Source organism: Actinia tenebrosa, unplaced genomic scaffold, assembly GCF_029948245.1.
Source record: "Actinia tenebrosa isolate PJP-AT-01 unplaced genomic scaffold, QUT_ActTen_1.0 PGA_scaffold0__85_contigs__length_37466705, whole genome shotgun sequence".
NCBI classification, from domain to species: Eukaryota; Metazoa; Cnidaria; class Anthozoa; order Actiniaria; family Actiniidae; genus Actinia; species Actinia tenebrosa.
The window spans coordinates 10,441,500-10,460,188 of NW_028292569.1; the positions used below are offsets into that span (position 1 = coordinate 10,441,500).

An 18,689-nucleotide genomic window follows, 5' to 3' on the forward strand; every position below is an offset into this window, starting at 1 on the left:
GAAACTTCGTTAACTTGAAAACGATCATATGAACTTGAATTACTTTTACAGCATTTTTTAAACAAACGTCTAATTTCGCCGAAAATGGAATGCATAAAAAATGACATGACGTCACTGTTGCTATGGTAACTCCGATCGTGATAAATTGTATATCATGTAAAACTTGAATCTATCTCTAGTTATGTAGTAACACTTTATTTGAAATTGGTTTATTAGCAGCGACACATTTCGAATTCCGCTTTTCAAACCTCCAATGTATACCAGAAATAAAACCCAGTCGAGCCACCTTAAAGTCATTGTGTTAGAGGAAAATTACAGGAAGCCCAGTACAAGTACATTTACCTCATTACAAAGGAATATATGTAGAATAACTAAATAACTAAATATTCGTATAAATAGGCCCGTAAAAAGCTAAAAATCGTTGGATTTGCTCCTAATTGCGTACAGAGAACGGTCGGAACACTGGAAAACTGGTAAGCTAAATGCAAAAATTACTTTAGATATTCTTACGATATTACAGTTCCATATACGTTTCTTTCTAAAAAGTACAATCACCTTGTTTGGGCTTGCTGTGGGGAAACTTGTAACTTTCAACGTAACCTGAACCGGCCTTTTACGACCAAAAAGCAATTTACCAATTTTTAACACTGTATTTCAGTTTTTAAATCACAAGGGCGTCATAGTATAAAATAAAACTAGTATTAGTATACACTTAATGTCTGGTCGCGAGGGAAACAGTTTTATTTTCCCGAGAGTCGAGACTGGACATACATGTCCAGAATAGACGATCTGATGCCGACGGTAAAAGTATTTTACCGACGGTACAGATAGTGAAAGTAATTTATAATATGCAAAATCCACGAATAAATTATTAAACTTTTTAAATTCAAACGCACCCCTTTGATTTGTAGAATTGGTCACCCTTTGGTAAAGCGTGGGTGTTCATAATTATAGAATTGGTCACCCTTTGGTAAACATGAATATTTATCAGATGCAATCACAGCAGACAGCCCACTGTTATGGTTACCGTTGGTACCGTTGGTACCGATTGTACTGATGGTGCATTTCGTCGTCTTTCTGGTCGAAATTTCTACTTATTCCATGCCAACCTCGTTCCCAGGGCCCTGCGTGAGAGGGCCCTGGGAACGAGGTGGATTCCATATCAATATTTTGAATAACTTTGGTGGAATTCCGTACTAATTTATCAAGATCCAGAGCGACAATAACACGATGAAAACCATCGATTTCGTGTGCTTCGATCTCATCTGTGTAAGTGTAATCATTGGAAAATAATCGACTCTTATATGATGCGCCGTTTTCAAGTCGCTCAGACGGATCTATCCATCGATCTCGTGTACTTCCATTTTGATCTACGTAAGTCAGTAATGTTAAACATTGAAAAGTAAATAATCTTTGTAAAATAATCGACTCATATGATTCGCAGTTTTCAAGTCGCTAACACGGATCTATCCATCGATCTCGTGTACTTCGATTTGATCTACGTAAGTCAGTAATGTTAAACATTGAAAAGTAAATAAACTTTGGAAAATAATCGACTCTTATGTGATGCGCCGTTTTCAAGTCGCTCAGACCATGTCAGACGTACCCCAACATATATTTCCGGCACTTTGCGTGACTTCGAGCACTTCCGCCTACATTAGGCAACTAACCCTGGTGCATACAACTTCGCCTCAAATAAACAGTGATTTCTTTCTCAGTTTTTATTGGTTCAAACTGAGGGAATAAATGGAATACAAGTCGAAACAGTTTGTCAAACCTGTGGATGAAAACCTCTTCTGTTCAATATGGTAAGTTTAACTATTCAAGCTTAGAAACTATAGTTCCGTGAAAGCTCTTTTAGTAGAAAAACCAAAAACCTGATGTCGTTATAAAGTGCAGCTCGTTTTATTAAACCTGTCTAGCAACATGAAAAAGAGTTTTAGGGGAAATGTTAGCGTACTGACTGAGAGCCTTCATTATTTTGTCTCTAGATGAATAAAGGTCACTAAAGCGCTGATTTTCCTCCTAGCGTGAACAGGTTTCTTGAAGTTAGTGTACATGTATAATAGTCAAATACACACAAAAGAAAAGTGAAATTGAGATCTAACCTCTATTAGTGTACTAACTATTTAACGTTGTAAGTAAAACCCCTAAACCCTTAATTAGAAGCTAGAAGCTTTTGTTTGGTACGCCAAATGCAGTCATTTTTGAGTCAATATAACATTGAAGCGTAGACGAGTTCATTAGAGCGAATTCGTATATCACACTTTAGCATGCTAATGAAGTCTGCTAATATTCAAATACATAAACAATAATTAAAAAAGACACGAATTAGAAACACTGCACAACTGTTTGACGTTATAGGGAAATTAGAGCATTTTATATTCATTATTTTATTAACAAAACATGAAAGTTTCAATTCATTCAAATAAATCATTCTACATTTCTTCGACGAATTTCTACAGTTTTTACTTGAAAAGTCTCTCTGTTTAGGGTTTTATTCCGTTCTGATCACTGATGTATTTGTCTACTTTCAGCAAAAGCTGATTAACATTCTCCATCGTGCTCATAGCTTTTTCGCACATCTTTGCATGTCCGAAGTTAGCCTCTTTCGCTGTGTCTACCTTCCTCTTCTTCTTAGCAGAAGGTTCGATATTCTCGTCTTCGCTAGGAGATGAATCAGCAAAATTCTGATCCAGCTTTACCTTGAGGGCTTCAGCCCTTCTCTCATCTGGTTGCATTTTTCTTGAATATCTCGTTTGATTTGAAACTAGAAGTTGTTTCTCCGTTCCAATCTCTCCTGACTCGGGGACATAGGGCTGCTGCATAGCACTTTTTACTATGTTTTGCATGCGTCTGGTCAGGGACTCGTCTGTTTGGGTTAAATACAGGTTAACTACGTGTTGTGGCATGCTTGCTGCTATCTCTCCAATCTTCTGTCGTGCTGTCAAGACAACCTCGTTCCATCCTTTGCTGTTAAGAGTGTTGTAACATTCGAGAACAACACTTTTTTCTTTCTCTCCAATTCCGACCCGACTTTTCTTGGAGGGACCTAATATTCGTAATAAACAACAAACTAAGTATGGTTGAGGGTTGATATCGAAAGTACCAACACAAAAGTTATATGTTTAGACTGACCTGGCACGTTTGCTGAAGAATTCATTTATTAGAATTCGAAAGTAGTCAGCTGAGTGTAAGTATGAATCCTCTTGCTCCGTACACAGAAAGCGCAATATGCAATTTTTTAGCGCACGCATGATGATTCACGTACGAATGGCATGAAAAATGCCGTGTTTTATGTTGGAATGCGCATCTTCGCTCAGCAGTTCATGCAGCATGGATGCGCAGCAAGTCCGAGTATATTTCTTTTAAATATAGTCGCCTGGATATTGCTGTTTGTCGCCTTTATTAGGCCACCACCTCAACAAAAATCTTTTCCCTTACAACATCGTCTTTTTGAAAATTTTCACGGGGAAGTATTTCGTGGTAGAGATGTGTTTTCTCTTATATCAAGGCTGAGCGCACCTCTTCTGGCGGAACACTGGTGAAACTCCTATGTCGTTTCTCAGACTTGCGAACGATATCCTCCCAACCTTGCAGAACTTAACGTTAGACGGGCAACCCCGTGTACGCCAGAGGAGACTGAAAATAAACGTAGTTAACCAAGTTCTGCTTGTGATGTTGTGGTTACGTAAACATTCTCATATAGACACTTTAGCACTGTGGTTAGATATAGACCCTACGTCCGTTATCCGCATTATTTACAGGACGTTACCAGTAATGTGGAGATATTTTCAAAATCAAATCATCTGGCCGAACCTCGCGGAGTGGAGAAATCTAATGGGCAGCTGGCCAGAGTTACCAAATGCCGTCGGTGCTATAGATGCAACCCCGCATGAGATTTATTGCCCTCTGGCGGAGCCTCAGCGACAATTTTACAGTGGCCATAGCCATTATCACTGCCTAAACACTCAATTGGTAATGGATAATGAGGGCCATATTCGGTTTCTTTTTTCTTTCGTGGAAATCATTTTTATGTATCTCTGATCTTCGACCTACCCAAGTTCAAGTCTTTAGTTAAAGGGTATTTACCAAAAACTCAACAAATTTAACAAAAAGATATTGGAAGATTGTCTTTAAATTTACACTGAATAGGCTTCACGTTTTTCTACAAAATTTCAAAACTGACTTTTTTGTTCTGATATGTTTTCTTTAAATCTAAAGTTTGTTTTATTGAATTATTTTTGAGTGACATACTAGATCTGAAATGTCAGAAAATATTAATAGTGACATTTTTTCCTGATTCTGGCAATCTCGTTGATTCAAAAACTAGGTTTGGGTTTACCAATTTCCATAATAAAACTTTAAACAAGTTTTCAATGTGAACTATGTCAGCCCTTTTTGTATCATCTTTTATCACAAGTTGGGTGCTGGAATATTCTACTATAGCTTTGACCTAGCTATTATGCATCTTGAGGGTGTTAGACAGAAGGAATTGTTACAATGCTATATAGAAAAATCATAACCTGAAAGTGTTTATCATTAATTTTAATAAACACATACAATGGAATTAATAAACTGACTTCTTTTCTTATATTTTCAAAATATTTTTACAACAAAGGTCTCACCCTCAATATCACTTATAAGGAACATTTCAGTTCTAGGTTTAGGATTGAAAACTGATTCAACGAAAGGAATTAATGATGAACCAGCTACCAGGAAGGTATACCCAGAGTGATTTAATCATTTTAATGGGTGGGATACAATCATACTCCTAACAACCATCCTATTATTTAGTATTTTAGTGTATCAAAACAGTTGAAAATTGGAAGATGGGGTATATATTTATTAAGCAATGTGAGGGGAAAATAACTATTAGCAAATAATAACTAATAACTATTAGCAAACAGTTTTAAAAGTTATTATTATTTTTTAGTTGTTTTAATATTCTCCTGTGCATGACTCAAATGTTTAAAGTCAAAGGAAAAAACAGCCTAGCTAAACTGGCTGAAGATATGAGGAAGATCAAACTGAAAACTTTACAAGAGAGATTCTCCCATATCTACTTAACATAAATATTAAGAACTTCTTCTTTATCTTGTAGAGATATCAAAATTAAAAGAAAAAAGTAAGATTCCCATGCAAACACAAATGAAGTAGCATTTAATTCATTGCTAATAATGAGAATAATAAGAACCCTTTCCCTGAAAAAAAAAATTTTTTTTCTGACGAAAAAAATGCTGTTTGTCAATGGGAGGTTCATGCTTGCTTTCAAACTAGGTCAATGATGAGTATTGTACGATTTGTTTTTCGTCAAGAAACACCTAAAAGGAAGAATTATCTAGGAATCTAACACACGATATCGAATTACAGCAACCCAGTTGAACAGATTTAACATAATAATCGGAGTAAAGCATGCTCATCTATAGTTTTGATCACATATTTTCAAATTTAAAGCACTCACGACTATATTTACATTATTATCTTGACAATCGAGCAGCATTTATAGGTCAGAACTTAGGAAAAGACTTAGAATAACGGCGCAATAATTGCATTTCTTCGCTGTCTTTTTATTCAAATACACACACTTCGATGACTTGTTTTTGTCCGAGTAAGACTGAAAACCATACAATTAACCATTCAGATAAAATCAAGATACTTATCTGACTTGTTTTCTTGATCAATCACGGCATTTAATCCAGATATGTTAGTTAAAAAACTTCGATTTTCGGAAAAAAATAGCGCTCGACAAGAATACTTTCTCGTCCGCCATTTTGAACTGACCGCCCGCGCTAAATTCAGCGGAAAACCACACTGCGCATCCTCAGTTAATATTTTGAATTAACCAATCACGCGTTTTTAAGCCGTGTCGAACGTATACCCTGCGAGCAGAGGATTTTTTAAAACCCTCTCCCATCTCCCAACGGTCGGGGAGAGGAAAAAACCCTCTGCACTAATCCTGTTGAATTTCGTTTGAGCTCTGGATAATCCGATTTTTAAAAGGCTGTTTTGTAACCGTTTTCGGTGCGCGCGCATGTTTTGGGCTATTGACTTTTTTTTTTTCTTAGTGTCATCACGCAACGTTGGAGAGGGAGCGTTGGGTGACTTCACTAAGAACGGCTGCGGGGAGACTAAGCAAAGCCCCTCAATATTTGATTTTACGAAATCGCCTTAAGCTACTCCAAGGTCAATAGGTCTACCTTAATACTTTTCACATTTGAAACTACTTTTTAATACTCTCGATTTTTCTAGCCACGAAGTATTCCAAGACCCCGTAAGTTGCAAAGATGGTCACACTTTCTGCATTAATTGTATTGAACTGTGGCTGAAGACGAGCAACAATTGTCCACTTGATAATAATGTGATCACTGACAATAAGTTGGTTCGTAACTACGTCGTTAAGGGTATTATAGACAATCTAGAAGTGTACTGTCACTTACCTGAGAAAGATGCAGAGACCAAAAATGATAAACAAGGTTAGTATACGTTGTGAACTTTGATTAGCCTGGAAAACGGTTTCCTTTATTTTGCTTTCACGGCGGCCAGGGATGCAGGGAGTGTCCTTGCATTGCAATAACATATAATTTTGTAATGTTACAATAAAATTCGTAATACTTCATTTTAATTTCTTCTAGAAATGGTTAGCTTTACTTTTTTAAATGGTTTTCTAATGTTAAGAATAGGTCTTTGTAAGACTCAAGCAAAGTGGGAAATGAAATTTCTTGACCACCCTTGAAATTTGGTGTGCGAGTAGGCTACTATATGGGATACACAAAAACAATAACAATTTGGTCACCAAATGTACTGATGCCATCGAAACGGCAAGTGTTTTATGAGACCTTAATTTCCAATTTTTGGAATAAATTAAACCCATTCGTAGGTAAGATTCAATGCTGTGTTTTCTCATACACGTTAAACTTAATTTCCTTTAAACGTTCGTCAATTATAAAGTATCTTTTCTAGTTTATAAAAATACCAATTATTGTTAGTTTGTTATTTTATTGTACATGAAATATTCGTGCCTTCAAGTAACAGATGCATCAACTGTTTCAGCAACAAGCTAAAATGGTCGAAATGTTGTTTGGTCGTTCTCCAAAAGCATTGTAGTTCTAATATAGAGGCTTGGTAGGAAGTTCTTTGAGACATTGAAGTTACCAAATCGTGCGAAATCTCTGCGGGTACAATCATCTTTTGTCCGTGTTCAGTCGAATTATAAGTCCTAAAATTCGAAATGTCCTAAATTCAACCATATCAAAGCTTCGAAAATTAGCACCAAAGAGATACAATAAGCTAAATGTGGTCCAGGATTTCCACAAATGACCTTTATTTACCAACTTGTCTAATAAATTTAATATATTATTTAGGCACTGCCTAAAAGCGGAGCTCCCGATACGGAAGTCACAGGGAGAACAATTTGAATGAAACTGAAAGGTAAAAATTATAAGATCGTGGAAAAAATCTTCAATTATTTTTTATTCGAGATGAAGATAATTTCTCCCATTATAATAAAAACCATGCAGTGAAATCGAATCGAAATGCATTACATTGTTTGTTTGTTTGTTTGTTTGTTTGTTTGTTTTTTTGCGCGCAAGTATACTCTCCCACTTCAGCTTCCGTACTTCCTGTCAGCGGTTGAAAATGAGAACAACAACATTAGATCACAAGAATTATTTCTTTCAAATATTCTCAAAATATTCACTAATAAACTTAACAAATGCAACATTTAACTTTCAATCTTCAATTCTTCAATTATTGAACTTTAAAAGTTGGGCTGATCGAAGTCTGTTCACAATTAGGGTTGCCATGCAACGTCAAAAACTGCTGCATAGAAGAAAAAAAAGCACTGGATCGAAATTGAATTTAACTTTTGGGTTTTGTGTAGAAGGAAAACTACAGAACCCAGCAAAAAAATTCCTTCAATCAGTGACAATACCTGAGTAGCAAAATCTACTCAATATGTGATGCCAAGTTTAAAAAAATCAAATCGGCCGAGAACCCTGATATTCGAAGAGGTTAAAGGCAACAGCTCGAACATGATACACTTGACCCTTGAATACCAGTAAATCATGTACGAATTTCTTTTTTAATTATACTAGTGGGTAACGTAGTTGAAGAGAAATGCACTTGGATTGGAAGGCTACAAGACGCTGCAAAACACAGGGACGTTTGTGGTTTTCAGTTAGTGCAATGTACACATCCAAAGTGTACTGTGAAAGAACAACGAAGAAGAATCAAAGACCATATGAAAACATGTAAATACAAAGTTGTTGTGTGTGCTAGCTGTCGAGTAACGATGATCCAAAACGATAAGGAATTGCATGCGAAAGATTACTGCCCTAAAAGTATCATTCCCTGTCCCAAAGGATGTCTGACGCCAAGTGGGATGATTACAGAGATTAGGAGGTAAGACAAAACAATTATTTTATACAGGGACGTTTGTGGTTTTCAGTTAGTGCAATGTACACATCCAAAGTGTACTGTGAAAGAACAACGAAGAAGAATCAAAGACCATATGAAAACATGTAAATACAAAGTTGTTGTGTGTGCTAGCTGTCGAGTAACGATGATCCAAAACGATAAGGAATTGCATGCGAAAGATTACTGCCCTAAAAGTATCATTCCCTGTCCCAAAGGATGTCTGACGCCAAGTGGGATGATTACAGAGATTAGGAGGTAAGACAAAACAATTATTTTATACCCCTTCATTGCGCAGAAATAGTTTCAATTTCAACTTTACCATGATTTCCCAGAGTTATGGAATTTTATCATTTTTTTAATAGAACGGAGTACTTATAGTTATCATTCTAAATTTGCTGCTTTTTAAGTAAAAATCATGCATCCTATATGTTTTTAATGTCCCAGAGGTTGTTACTCAGGGAAGTGAAGGGAGTGAGTGTAATTGTAAATGCAATAGCGTAACGGTTAAGGGATAGCAATTCAATGAGACTACAAAGAGTACTTTCTATTATTTTTTCTCAACTTTTTTTAATTTCTTCAACATACTCTACATATATTACAATGCTTGTACATTGAAGATAATTGGCTTACGGGTTGTCGTAGCACTCAACCTCGTATTGTTTACTGTCGTGTGTTCCGTCGCGACCTTCTTTATGAACTGAGTAATCGTGTGTTATACTTATTTACATATAAGAATAATAATAACATAACATTTTCCCCTCTGCAAGGGCAGGTAGACGTTTTTTCTTTGTGCTGTCTCTAGTGTATGTAGTGTATGTAGTGTCCCTTCATCAGACTAGACTAAGTTCTCCCTGACTATCAATGAGGGTTTCCACTCTCTCTTTGATCTGACTCTAGTTTCAGTGGCTTCCTGCTTTCGACTCGATTCCTGTTTCTTGCTTTCTTGCGGCACATGTACTTGCTTGGGGGCCTCAGTAGGCGACTTGCACTAAGAAATCACGTGACTTCTTGGATGGCAAACGCGCGCTATGTAAACAAACATCAAGATGGCCGCCGTCGCACCGGAAGGCGACAAAAACAGGTTAGTACAACCACTTAGACGTAACTTTTTAGCTTTTTTCTACCAAATATTGGTACCCATGGAGTCTTCAAGCATATTTTACTTTTCGATTGGTCCGAAAGAAAAATTCTTACGTTAATTTTTTCACCAAATCCAAAGCCGCTTCCTGTTTGTTATCGCAACTTTTTTTCGTGGTCTTTGACCTGGGACTTGCTTTTAAAGGGTTTTCCCCTAGAAAACTTTAAAAACAATACACTCTAAACACAGGACTTTATCCTTTGCTTTACTTTTCGCGAATTAAAATCGTCTTATTCCGAATTTTCACAATTCGTGTAGACCAACAAACAACTATGTTTGTTGTGTTCCTAAATGCACAAGCGATGGTCGACGTGATGATGGTTTGTCATTTCACCGCTTCCCTTGTCGAGAGGAAATAAGAAAACAGTGGATTGTTAAAATACGAAGAGACATCGGAGAAAACTTTAAGGTAAGATTTTACGTTGGTTACTGTTCATTACTAAATTTTTTACTAGATTTTATTGGTCAGTCTTATTTTACAGCGTCAAACTCGCACAAAAATTTATTTGTATACAAAGCATATGTGAGCAGAAATAATTTACGAGTTTTTATGAATATTTATGCCTCGATTAGATAACATCGAACACCAGAGTATGTTCAAGACATTTTGACACTGATCAATATGAAGAAGAAAAGGATATATGTGGGCGCCGAAGATTAAAAAAGCATGCTATACCAACTCAGTTTGCATGGACCATCAACAAGCCTCCCAGACGCGTACTTGTGAGGAAGTTGCCAAATGCTGCTATGTAAGTAATAAACAATGCATGTTAATCATGCAAAGAGAAAGAGAAATCAAGACTTAACAAATGCTCTTGTTTTATCATTTTCAGTACAATTTGCTTATTAGTTGTTTTATATATATGTTGCTTTAAAAATTAAAGAAAAATTTATAGACATATAACACTATATTGAATGAAAAACCCAAAATACTGTCCTTTTAATAGCATCATTATGCATTTGTTTGTAGAAACAGATATACAACTGGAACTGATGTTCTTGAAAATGAAATAACAAAACTAAAGAAGGAAATAGAAGACCTGAAGGCCAGATTATCTGCCATGAAGATCTACAAATTTGGATGTGAAAGATTCACAAATGATAGCAATTCCATCAAATTTTATACTGGATTTCCTTCATATCAGCATTTTATTTTATTTTATGAATTTGTGCAGCCCTCTGCAGAAACCATGACATACTACTATGGAAGTAATATATCAGTTGGGCGCCCAGGCAGCAAAAAAATGTTACTTATTGATGAACTATTCCTATTTTTGGTTAGAATAAGACTGGGGTTGAAACTATTTGACCTGTCACATAGGTTTAATGTCAGTGAGTCAACTGTAAGCCGTAAGATTATTACCTGGGCCAATTACTTGTACTTCTTCCTTGGGATGCAGCCTATTTGGCCTTCTTTTCACACTGTTAAACAGAATATGTCCCCCCTATTTAAAATGTTATACCCAACTACCCATTGCATTATTGATTGTACAGAAATAAAAGTGCAAGTCCCAACATCCCTGAAACTGCAATCCCAGATGTACAGCAACTACAAGAGCTCAACCACTCTTAAAGGCTTGATTGGAATCACACCAAATGGTGCAGTGTGCTTTGTCAGCTCTCTGTATACAGGCTCAATTTCAGACAAAGAAATAACTGCACAGTCCGGTATTTTAGATCTTTTAGAGCCCCATACTAGCATTATGGTTGATAAAGGCTTTGACATTGATGATCTTTTAGTGAACAAGACAGTAGATCTTAACATACCCCCTTACTTATTAGAAAATAGTCAACTTAAGCCACAAGAAGTCATAGACACAAAGAAAATAGCCATGTTAAGAATTCATGTTGAAAGGGCTATCCGAAGGATAAAAGAATTTCACATTTTTGATGGCATTGTTCCCCTATCTTTACTAGGAAGTGTTAACCAGTTGTGGACTGTGTCATGTTTGTTGACTAACTTCCAAGGCCCCTTAATAAGAAGGGATTCTTCAAGGGCCTAGGGTCTAAATTTATAATAAATATTCATGCCAATTTACTCAGTTTTATGGTAATATATATATAATGAAAACAAGAGTCATATAATTGGCAAAATAATTTAATTAAAATTGGTGTTCTTGAATTAATTCAACTTTTTATCTTTTCATGAAAAAGATTTCAATTGATATGAATTAATTTGAAATAAATTAATTGAATAAAATATATTGTAATAGTTGTTTTATGGCAATACTTATTAATAATATTTTTTACGCATTGCATAAATTATCCTTTTTTCAGTGTTATTTGTATTTACCTAAGAAATAACACAGATGATTGCATTATGTTATATAGTAAGTAAAATAAAAGGTATCAACTCTGTCTTTGCTCTCTTGAAAAAAAATTCTGTCAAGTAGAATTCTCTCATGAAAATAAAGATCACTACTTACAAAGCAAAAAAAGTCACACCATTGTAAACAAGTAATAGCTAGCTGACATTGTATTTGGTAAAAAAACTTATGTTTTCGTTTAAGAGCAAAGTGATTGGTGTCCCTTGTCAAAAGTTAAATAATTCACATCATGTAAGCTTTCAACATCTTTACATACAACTTTAATTTCAAGCAAACCAAAAGGACTCATAGCATTTTCAGTGGCTAGTTCCATGTCAAAGACCTTGCGATCAGGAGAACACCCTAACCATGGGCAAACAGGATGAATAACAAGACCACATGGATATAAGTTAACAGAACTGTTTTTTACTTTGGTTGCATAGTTATAGGCTGCATATGGTTCCATCTCAATTCCCTTCTTCATTGCTGCTGTTTGGACATGACGGGTTGGGTCTAGTTGCTTGCATAAAGACTTGAAGTTAGCTTGTCTTTTAGCTACTATGCCAAATTTACTGGCTGTTATTCTTTTCTTCCTTAAAGTGTGCCAAAGTTGACACTCACTTTGGTCTCTAGTTCTTTCTTCTAAATGAAAGGACATTTCCTCATCAACTCTTAAGGAGGTTAGTGTAGCTGATTGCTCAGCATTTAAACAGGAACTGAAATTATTGGTAAAAGAGGTGTTGCTGGTCAATGGTAAGGAAGGAAAATCAGTATTAGCATAATCATTAATTATATAGGAGGAAGTAAGCTTCTGTTGATAAGATAAAATGCAACCTATAGGAACTTTGCCAAATCTTGTAGAAATTGCAGGGAGGTTTGTATCAGACATGTCAGATAAAAGGGTACATATGAGAGGTACTGGCTCTAGAGCTTTCAGGTTTTCTTTGTAAGTAGAGTCTAGCAGCAGGTATTGGGAGGCAGGGGAGTACAAAGAGCTCTTTATAGATTTAGTATAGTCCGCTCCTTCTCTAGTTTTCTTGACAACCACTTGATCAACACATTCTGGCGTGATCTTTTTTCCCCTAGGAATATTCCACCTTTGTGCTGACATAGTGCAGGTAAGTTCATCGGGCAATGCTGTTAGACCCAGCTGCTTGCAGTGTGCAATCAATAGTAAAAGTGCCAGGGTATGTTGACAGGCTCCTCCTGCACCAGCCACGCACGAACATTTCCCATATAAATTCTTATTTTCCAGTTGGCACACAATAAATACTGAATGTGGCTTCTCTGATTTTTTCATCGAGCGAAAACATTTACTCTCTATCGTTGCCTCTTCTTGACTATAGCGAACTAAGAGAAAAAGTCAAATTTTAACAGAGTCCATTGAATATACAAGCACGACAAAGTACAGCCAGAGTTAACAACTAGTACAACACAAGCATTGACCGTTTTTAAAGCTTTTTCGTACATTTTAATTCCCCAAAAAACTCACCTTTATAATCATGGAGATATCCTGTTTCGGCAAAAAATTTGTAGGCTTTTTTCAGACTCGTTGAACCTCCGCCAGTCTTTTTGGCAAATAACTCTACGTCGCCAAACGACAGTTCAGTCATCCTGGTAAGGTCAAGCGACCCTTTTTTCGCCGGCTCGCTAAAGAATTAGATCAATAACGATGAAATACGTCCTTGGAATGGAAATGTTTACTAACATTTCATGAGTCTGTGTATTGTTTTTAAAGTTTTCTAGGGGAAAACCCTTTAAAAGCAAGTCCCAGGTCAAAGACCACGAAAAAAAGTTGCGATAACAAACAGGAAGCGGCTTTGGATTTGGTGAAAAAATTAACGTAAGAATTTTTCTTTCGGACCAATCGAAAAGCAAAATATGCTTGAAGACTCCATGGGTACCAATATTTGGTAGAAAAAAGCTAAAAAGTTACGTCTAAGTGGTTGTACTAACCTGTTTTTGTCGCCTTCCGGTGCGACGGCGGCCATCTTGATGTTTGTTTACATAGCGCGCGTTTGCCATCCAAGAAGTCACGTGATTTCTTAGTGCAAGTCGCCTGTTGGTTCTTGTTGCCTGGTTAACTCGCTTGAGGTAGTTGGTGTCAATTGTTTGTAGTTTCTTCTTAACGCAAGGTTGGATGTCTTGATAATGTAGGATCATGGAGTGTCCGCAATCTTCATAACCACTGCTGGCATATCTTGATCTGTCACCAACACTTCCTCTCCTGGTTCTATGGTCTGGTAGTTACTTCGCTCTGTAACGCTGGCCGTGGTATTGGTTGTAGTTAAGCCTTGCTACATCATTTTCTCTCTCTTAGCTTGTCTAGGTCTTGCCATTTAGAGGGTAAACTCTGTGCTCCAGCATGGTCAAGCACGTTTTTGCAGGGTCTGAATTCTGTTCAATACTGTACTGCGGGCCATTGTCTCAGCGCACTTCTTCAGGTATTCCATGTCTCGCGAAAACCGATTTCAAGGCTCGATTTTTTTCTATTGATTTCTTTGATTTGGCTAAAGCTGCCACTTCGAGGTACTTATAGAGAAGTAGTGTATCACTACAGTTTAGTCCATGTCTGAATTCAGACAGATCTGTCACGATACGTTGTCGCGGTCGTTCTGGGTACGGAGTTGGTACCAAGGGCTCAGCTTTGTTCACTTTAATTGTTGTGCACACTCTGCAGTTTTCTACCATGTTTTGGATCTCTCGACTCAGTCCTAGCCACCATATCACTGATTTCGCTCCTGTCCTGCACTTATGCCGGTTATGACCTCTGGTGCCCTTCATGTATCTTGTCCAGTACTTTCATTCTCATTGCTGAGGGGACGTCAATCCTGTTCGCCTTTACTAGTAGGTTTTGGACAACTGTTATCTCGTCTCTTTCCGTCCAGCAAGGTTTTATGATGTCGTTAACGTACTCTTTGTCAGGCCATTCTTCCATCGTGTATGTTCTCAGTTGTCTGCATACTTCGTCCTCTTTGTGTGCTTTTTGTGATGTCCTCTAACGCTCTTCGAAGACAGCATGCCCAACTCAAGACAGGGACACTAGCTAACAAAAAGTTGTGGGTTTTCGATGATCGTACTTGAGACTGACCTTGATGAGGCTCTAAGTCTCATCTAATGAACTTGGATTCATCTCTGATAAAGTCGTCCTCATTAGTATTCTTTATGTAACGACGTGTATGGTCGCTCCAATTGATTCAAAGGCTCAGGATTATTTATTCTTGAGTTTTTGAAGTACAAACACTAAATCGGTGCAACAAAATACTACAAAGGGCTTTTGAAAGCAAATAATCTGCAGCAATTTACTTTCTGAAACAATGCCATATGTGCAACCAAGTTGAAGATTGTTGTGCTCATAATATTATTACATTATTGTATATTGTTGATATATGGTTTGCGTGACAACAGTAAACGACACTAGATAGATAGCTTTAATTGTCATATCATTGTAGCCTCCGGGCTGACTGAATTGCTATATACTTTTTACGCGATTAAAAACAAATATTTAACATATAGAAACATCAATAAAGGAAAAGGAGGTATATATATATACACACTCGATTGCAGAAACGTTGTAGTATACATTTATACATATATCTAATTTATTCAGTATATTTAATGATATGCAAAACAGAAAAATCGCTTTATTTATTGTTTCTTTCATTCAATGACTGCCAAAATATTTTTTCTTGTTAGCTGGAGATCATTAACTAACTAAACTTGTGAAATGAAGGCCCTGAACTTTAACCAAATGAGTCATCATGATCAGTTCAAAATAGGTTTCTTATCCTAATTCTTCATTGAAATATTTTTATTCCTTTCAGTGTTTAAGCCTTAAATACTTTTCGATAAGCTTGAAAACATAAGCTGTAAATAGTTGTCGATTTTGAGATTCGATTTTAATTCGATTCTTTTTTTTTTTCCATCTGTTTTCATGCGCGAGAAAGAAACGGAACTGAATTTGCGTGATTATGACCGAAAAGTTTGCGATAAACAAAGTTTACATGATTTAGATAAACTTGTTAAAAAACAACTGAAACAAAATAGAAAAATAAAGCAAAATGTAATGCAAAATATAAAATGATGAATTTCCTCGTCAGTAAATTGATGGCTTTCAACCATTCCCAAGAGAATTAAGTGACGAAAGACACGGCGGCCATGTTGGAGGATATAACAAAAGAATTCATTGACAATAATTCTTTTGTTGAATTACTCCAATATGGCCGACGTGAAAACCATCAATTTGCATTTGCAGAGTGTTTTTTGAATATTAAGTAACTGGTTAAAATGAAAGACAAGGTCATCATACAATAACATCTTTCAACAACACAAATTATTTGTATAATCATACTAGCTCGAAATATTGAACAGTTAAATATTTGGTGCAATTTTATATTTCATTCAATATTTAAATAAATTATCGATAGAAAAAATATAAAATTATTGAATGAAAGTCTTCTTTTGTTTGCCGATGGGACCCCGCGATAGGAGGCGATCAAAGCTGTATTTTTCTTGAACGAAAAACATACGATAGTTAAAGATTTACAATGCTATAAAGGCCGAATATTTGTTGTAATATTTGCTCTCCGTTTTATATTTCATCCAGTATTAAAATCAATTAAGCTTATCTATAGAAATATTAAAAGGTTTGAGAGAAATTCTTTGATTTGCCGATAAAAATTCTTGTCAAAATCAGTATTAAATAATATACTATTGTTTGCTAAAAAACACACACCTAACTTCTTGCAGAACACTTCTTGATCTACCTTTGAGTATATGAAAGTTTTCTTTAAATTGTTGTTGGTCTATAATTTGTCCTAAAACTATTTTTCTGCGCATTTACGAGTAGTTTTTCTTTGAAATCAAGCGGGATTCCTGTGTTGTGTACACGGACGGAAGTGACGTCAGCCAAGCCATGAAAAATCACACTCGATGGTTTACCATTTTTTCTTAAGTATGGTGCTCCGCTCGCGCGGGTCTTCGGCCCACTCGCGATTTCCGCTAATAATAACACAACAACGGTTTTATTAGAATTCCTTTTGTCCCAAGGATGGATGTCGATGACCATTTGGCTACTGCTTGTTATAAAGTATCGGTAGATTGTCCATTCAAGGATCAGGGATGTTTAGCCCAAGTTGAACGACAACATGTCGATAAACACGTACAAGACAACATGGCACCACACATGATGTTACTGGCCAAAGAAAACAAACAGCTAAAGGAGGAATTAAACCACGTTAAGGTAGAAAGTATAGAAGATACAAAATAATAAGTGTTTCAATTCACCCCATTTCCCCTACAAATCAAATGATCATGTTTTCATGTAAAATTTGCCATTGACACAGTATAATGATTATTTCTTTAGCTTTAACCTATCCTATATCTCTTTCTCTTATATCTCACTTCAAAGGAAACCCTAAAAAAGTCCCAAGGAAGTTATCTATGGATAACAAACTACGGTACTGAAAGCCCAATATTCCTGGAATGTGGACACAGATGGAAGTTGTTCTTATATTATAAGATAGATGATTTCATAAGTTTTTATTTAACTTGGTTTGGAGATATTCATGGTTTAAAGACTCAAGACATAACAGCATTTGTAAGGTAGTAAGGTGTCAGTTGTGTCAGTGAATGCTATATTGCATCGTTATGATTTCTTTTAAAATGTTCTCTTATCTTCCATCTTTGCATTTTTTCTTGTACTTTTTTTATCTTTCTTCCTTATGTTTATTTACTAACGTATCAATTTTTTAAATTTATTAATCGTTTTATTTGTTTTTCTTTCATTTATTTATCTATTTTCATCAATAGGTTATCGGTTCTGAGTAACACTCCAGAAAAAGCCAATTGTACTGTTGCTCGATTGCATTCGTTTACCAAAGCTGAGGATACCTTAGAGTTTCGTAACGTCATGGAAAAAATCGATGCTGAATTACCAGCCTACATTAAAGGAGGTTTGAAGATCAAGTGCTCAATACAATTGTGTTATTCAGACTATTAGTAAGAGAAATAACTCTAGTTTTAATTCTTCATATACACCAATTTCAAAAAAAAACCTTGTCGGTCGGAGATCTTAAATCTGAAACCGAAATAAATTGTGGATCGTAAGCTGGTAATTGCATAATATGAATATGAATAATAACTGAATAATATAAATATGCCTAGTTTGAGCGATGACATGCGCTAACGAGCTGTCTGAGGAAATTAACACAACAAAAGCCATGAAAACAATGCACCAGATAGACTAGATTATTTTCCACTTTAATTCAACGTGCAAGTGCTTGGTAGAGTGCAAGGGATTAGCTGTAGATATGGTCGGGGGGCCGGCTAGTCTCTCCTCTGATTTTTTTAACTTTGTTCCCACAATTCCACCAGGTCTTAGTTTTCAGATCTCCATATTACCAAATATTACATACAATATAACAGACGCGCTCTTAGTCAGTTAGATCGACGGTTCTATCTATACAGAGCGGACAAAGGCACCAAAATTGGCATGGATGTTGGTTAGGGTATGGTTATCAATATTAGGACCGGTGCCCACTTTAAACTTTGGCGGATATCCTGTTAAGGGACTGGTCATAAAGTATAGGGGTGGGGGGGTTGGGGGCAAAATCAGAATAGATCAGATTTACCTATATTCAATCTAAATTCCAAAAGAATGTTCTTGGTTGCACACGTCTACCACTTCTTGTAACATTGACTGTTTCAGCTTCTTCTTTCTCTCTGTCATCGTCTTTCTCACTATCAGTAATTCCTATTTCATGAGTAACAATGTCAGTTTCTTCGTCGCTATCCAAATCTTCAGTATCCTCATCAGTGTCGACCAC

General features: G+C 36.1%; 4 protein-coding genes across 9 annotated transcripts; 2 read left to right on the forward strand and 2 right to left on the reverse strand.

Annotated features, from left to right (window-relative positions):
- Window positions 1-1,027: 1,027 nt before the first annotated feature.
- On the forward strand, window positions 1,028-18,018 carry LOC116289874 (TNF receptor-associated factor 5). Of its 6 annotated transcripts, none has more exons than XM_089029940.1 (6): window positions 1,028-1,374; window positions 1,719-1,808; window positions 6,253-6,476; window positions 8,097-8,403; window positions 8,634-8,673; window positions 16,912-17,050. In XM_089029940.1, the coding sequence occupies exons 2-5, from the start codon at window positions 1,747-1,749 to the stop codon at window positions 8,668-8,670; spliced, it is 630 nt and encodes a 209-aa protein (XP_088886066.1). In that variant the 5' UTR covers window positions 1,028-1,374; window positions 1,719-1,746; the 3' UTR covers window positions 8,671-8,673; window positions 16,912-17,050. The 6 variants fall into 6 exon arrangements, with proteins under 6 accessions (XP_088886066.1, XP_088886057.1, XP_088886061.1 ...); XM_089029919.1 differs by lacking the exons at window positions 1,028-1,374; window positions 6,253-6,476 and adding exons at window positions 17,273-17,466; window positions 17,674-18,018 and having other exon boundaries at window positions 1,626-1,808; window positions 8,097-8,252; window positions 8,431-8,673; window positions 16,912-17,104; XM_089029924.1 differs by lacking the exons at window positions 1,028-1,374; window positions 1,719-1,808; window positions 6,253-6,476 and adding exons at window positions 7,358-7,431; window positions 17,273-17,466; window positions 17,674-18,018 and having other exon boundaries at window positions 8,097-8,252; window positions 8,431-8,673; window positions 16,912-17,104.
- On the reverse strand, window positions 2,378-3,178 carry LOC148913434 (uncharacterized). The gene is made up of 2 exons (XM_089029947.1): window positions 3,139-3,178; window positions 2,378-3,052 (listed from the first exon to the last, which is right to left on the reverse strand). The coding sequence occupies exons 1-2, from the start codon at window positions 3,161-3,163 to the stop codon at window positions 2,490-2,492; spliced, it is 588 nt and encodes a 195-aa protein (XP_088886073.1). The 5' UTR covers window positions 3,164-3,178; the 3' UTR covers window positions 2,378-2,489.
- Window positions 9,417-11,594, forward strand: LOC148913435 (uncharacterized). The gene is made up of 4 exons (XM_089029906.1): window positions 9,417-9,499; window positions 9,815-9,965; window positions 10,130-10,305; window positions 10,527-11,594. The coding sequence occupies exons 1-4, from the start codon at window positions 9,465-9,467 to the stop codon at window positions 11,557-11,559; spliced, it is 1,395 nt and encodes a 464-aa protein (XP_088886032.1). The 5' UTR covers window positions 9,417-9,464; the 3' UTR covers window positions 11,560-11,594.
- On the reverse strand, window positions 11,945-13,936 carry LOC148913436 (uncharacterized). Its single transcript, XM_089029913.1, has 3 exons — window positions 13,819-13,936; window positions 13,355-13,512; window positions 11,945-13,212 (listed from the first exon to the last, which is right to left on the reverse strand). The coding sequence occupies exons 1-3, from the start codon at window positions 13,851-13,853 to the stop codon at window positions 12,062-12,064; spliced, it is 1,344 nt and encodes a 447-aa protein (XP_088886039.1). The 5' UTR covers window positions 13,854-13,936; the 3' UTR covers window positions 11,945-12,061.
- Window positions 18,019-18,689: the final 671 nt, after the last annotated feature.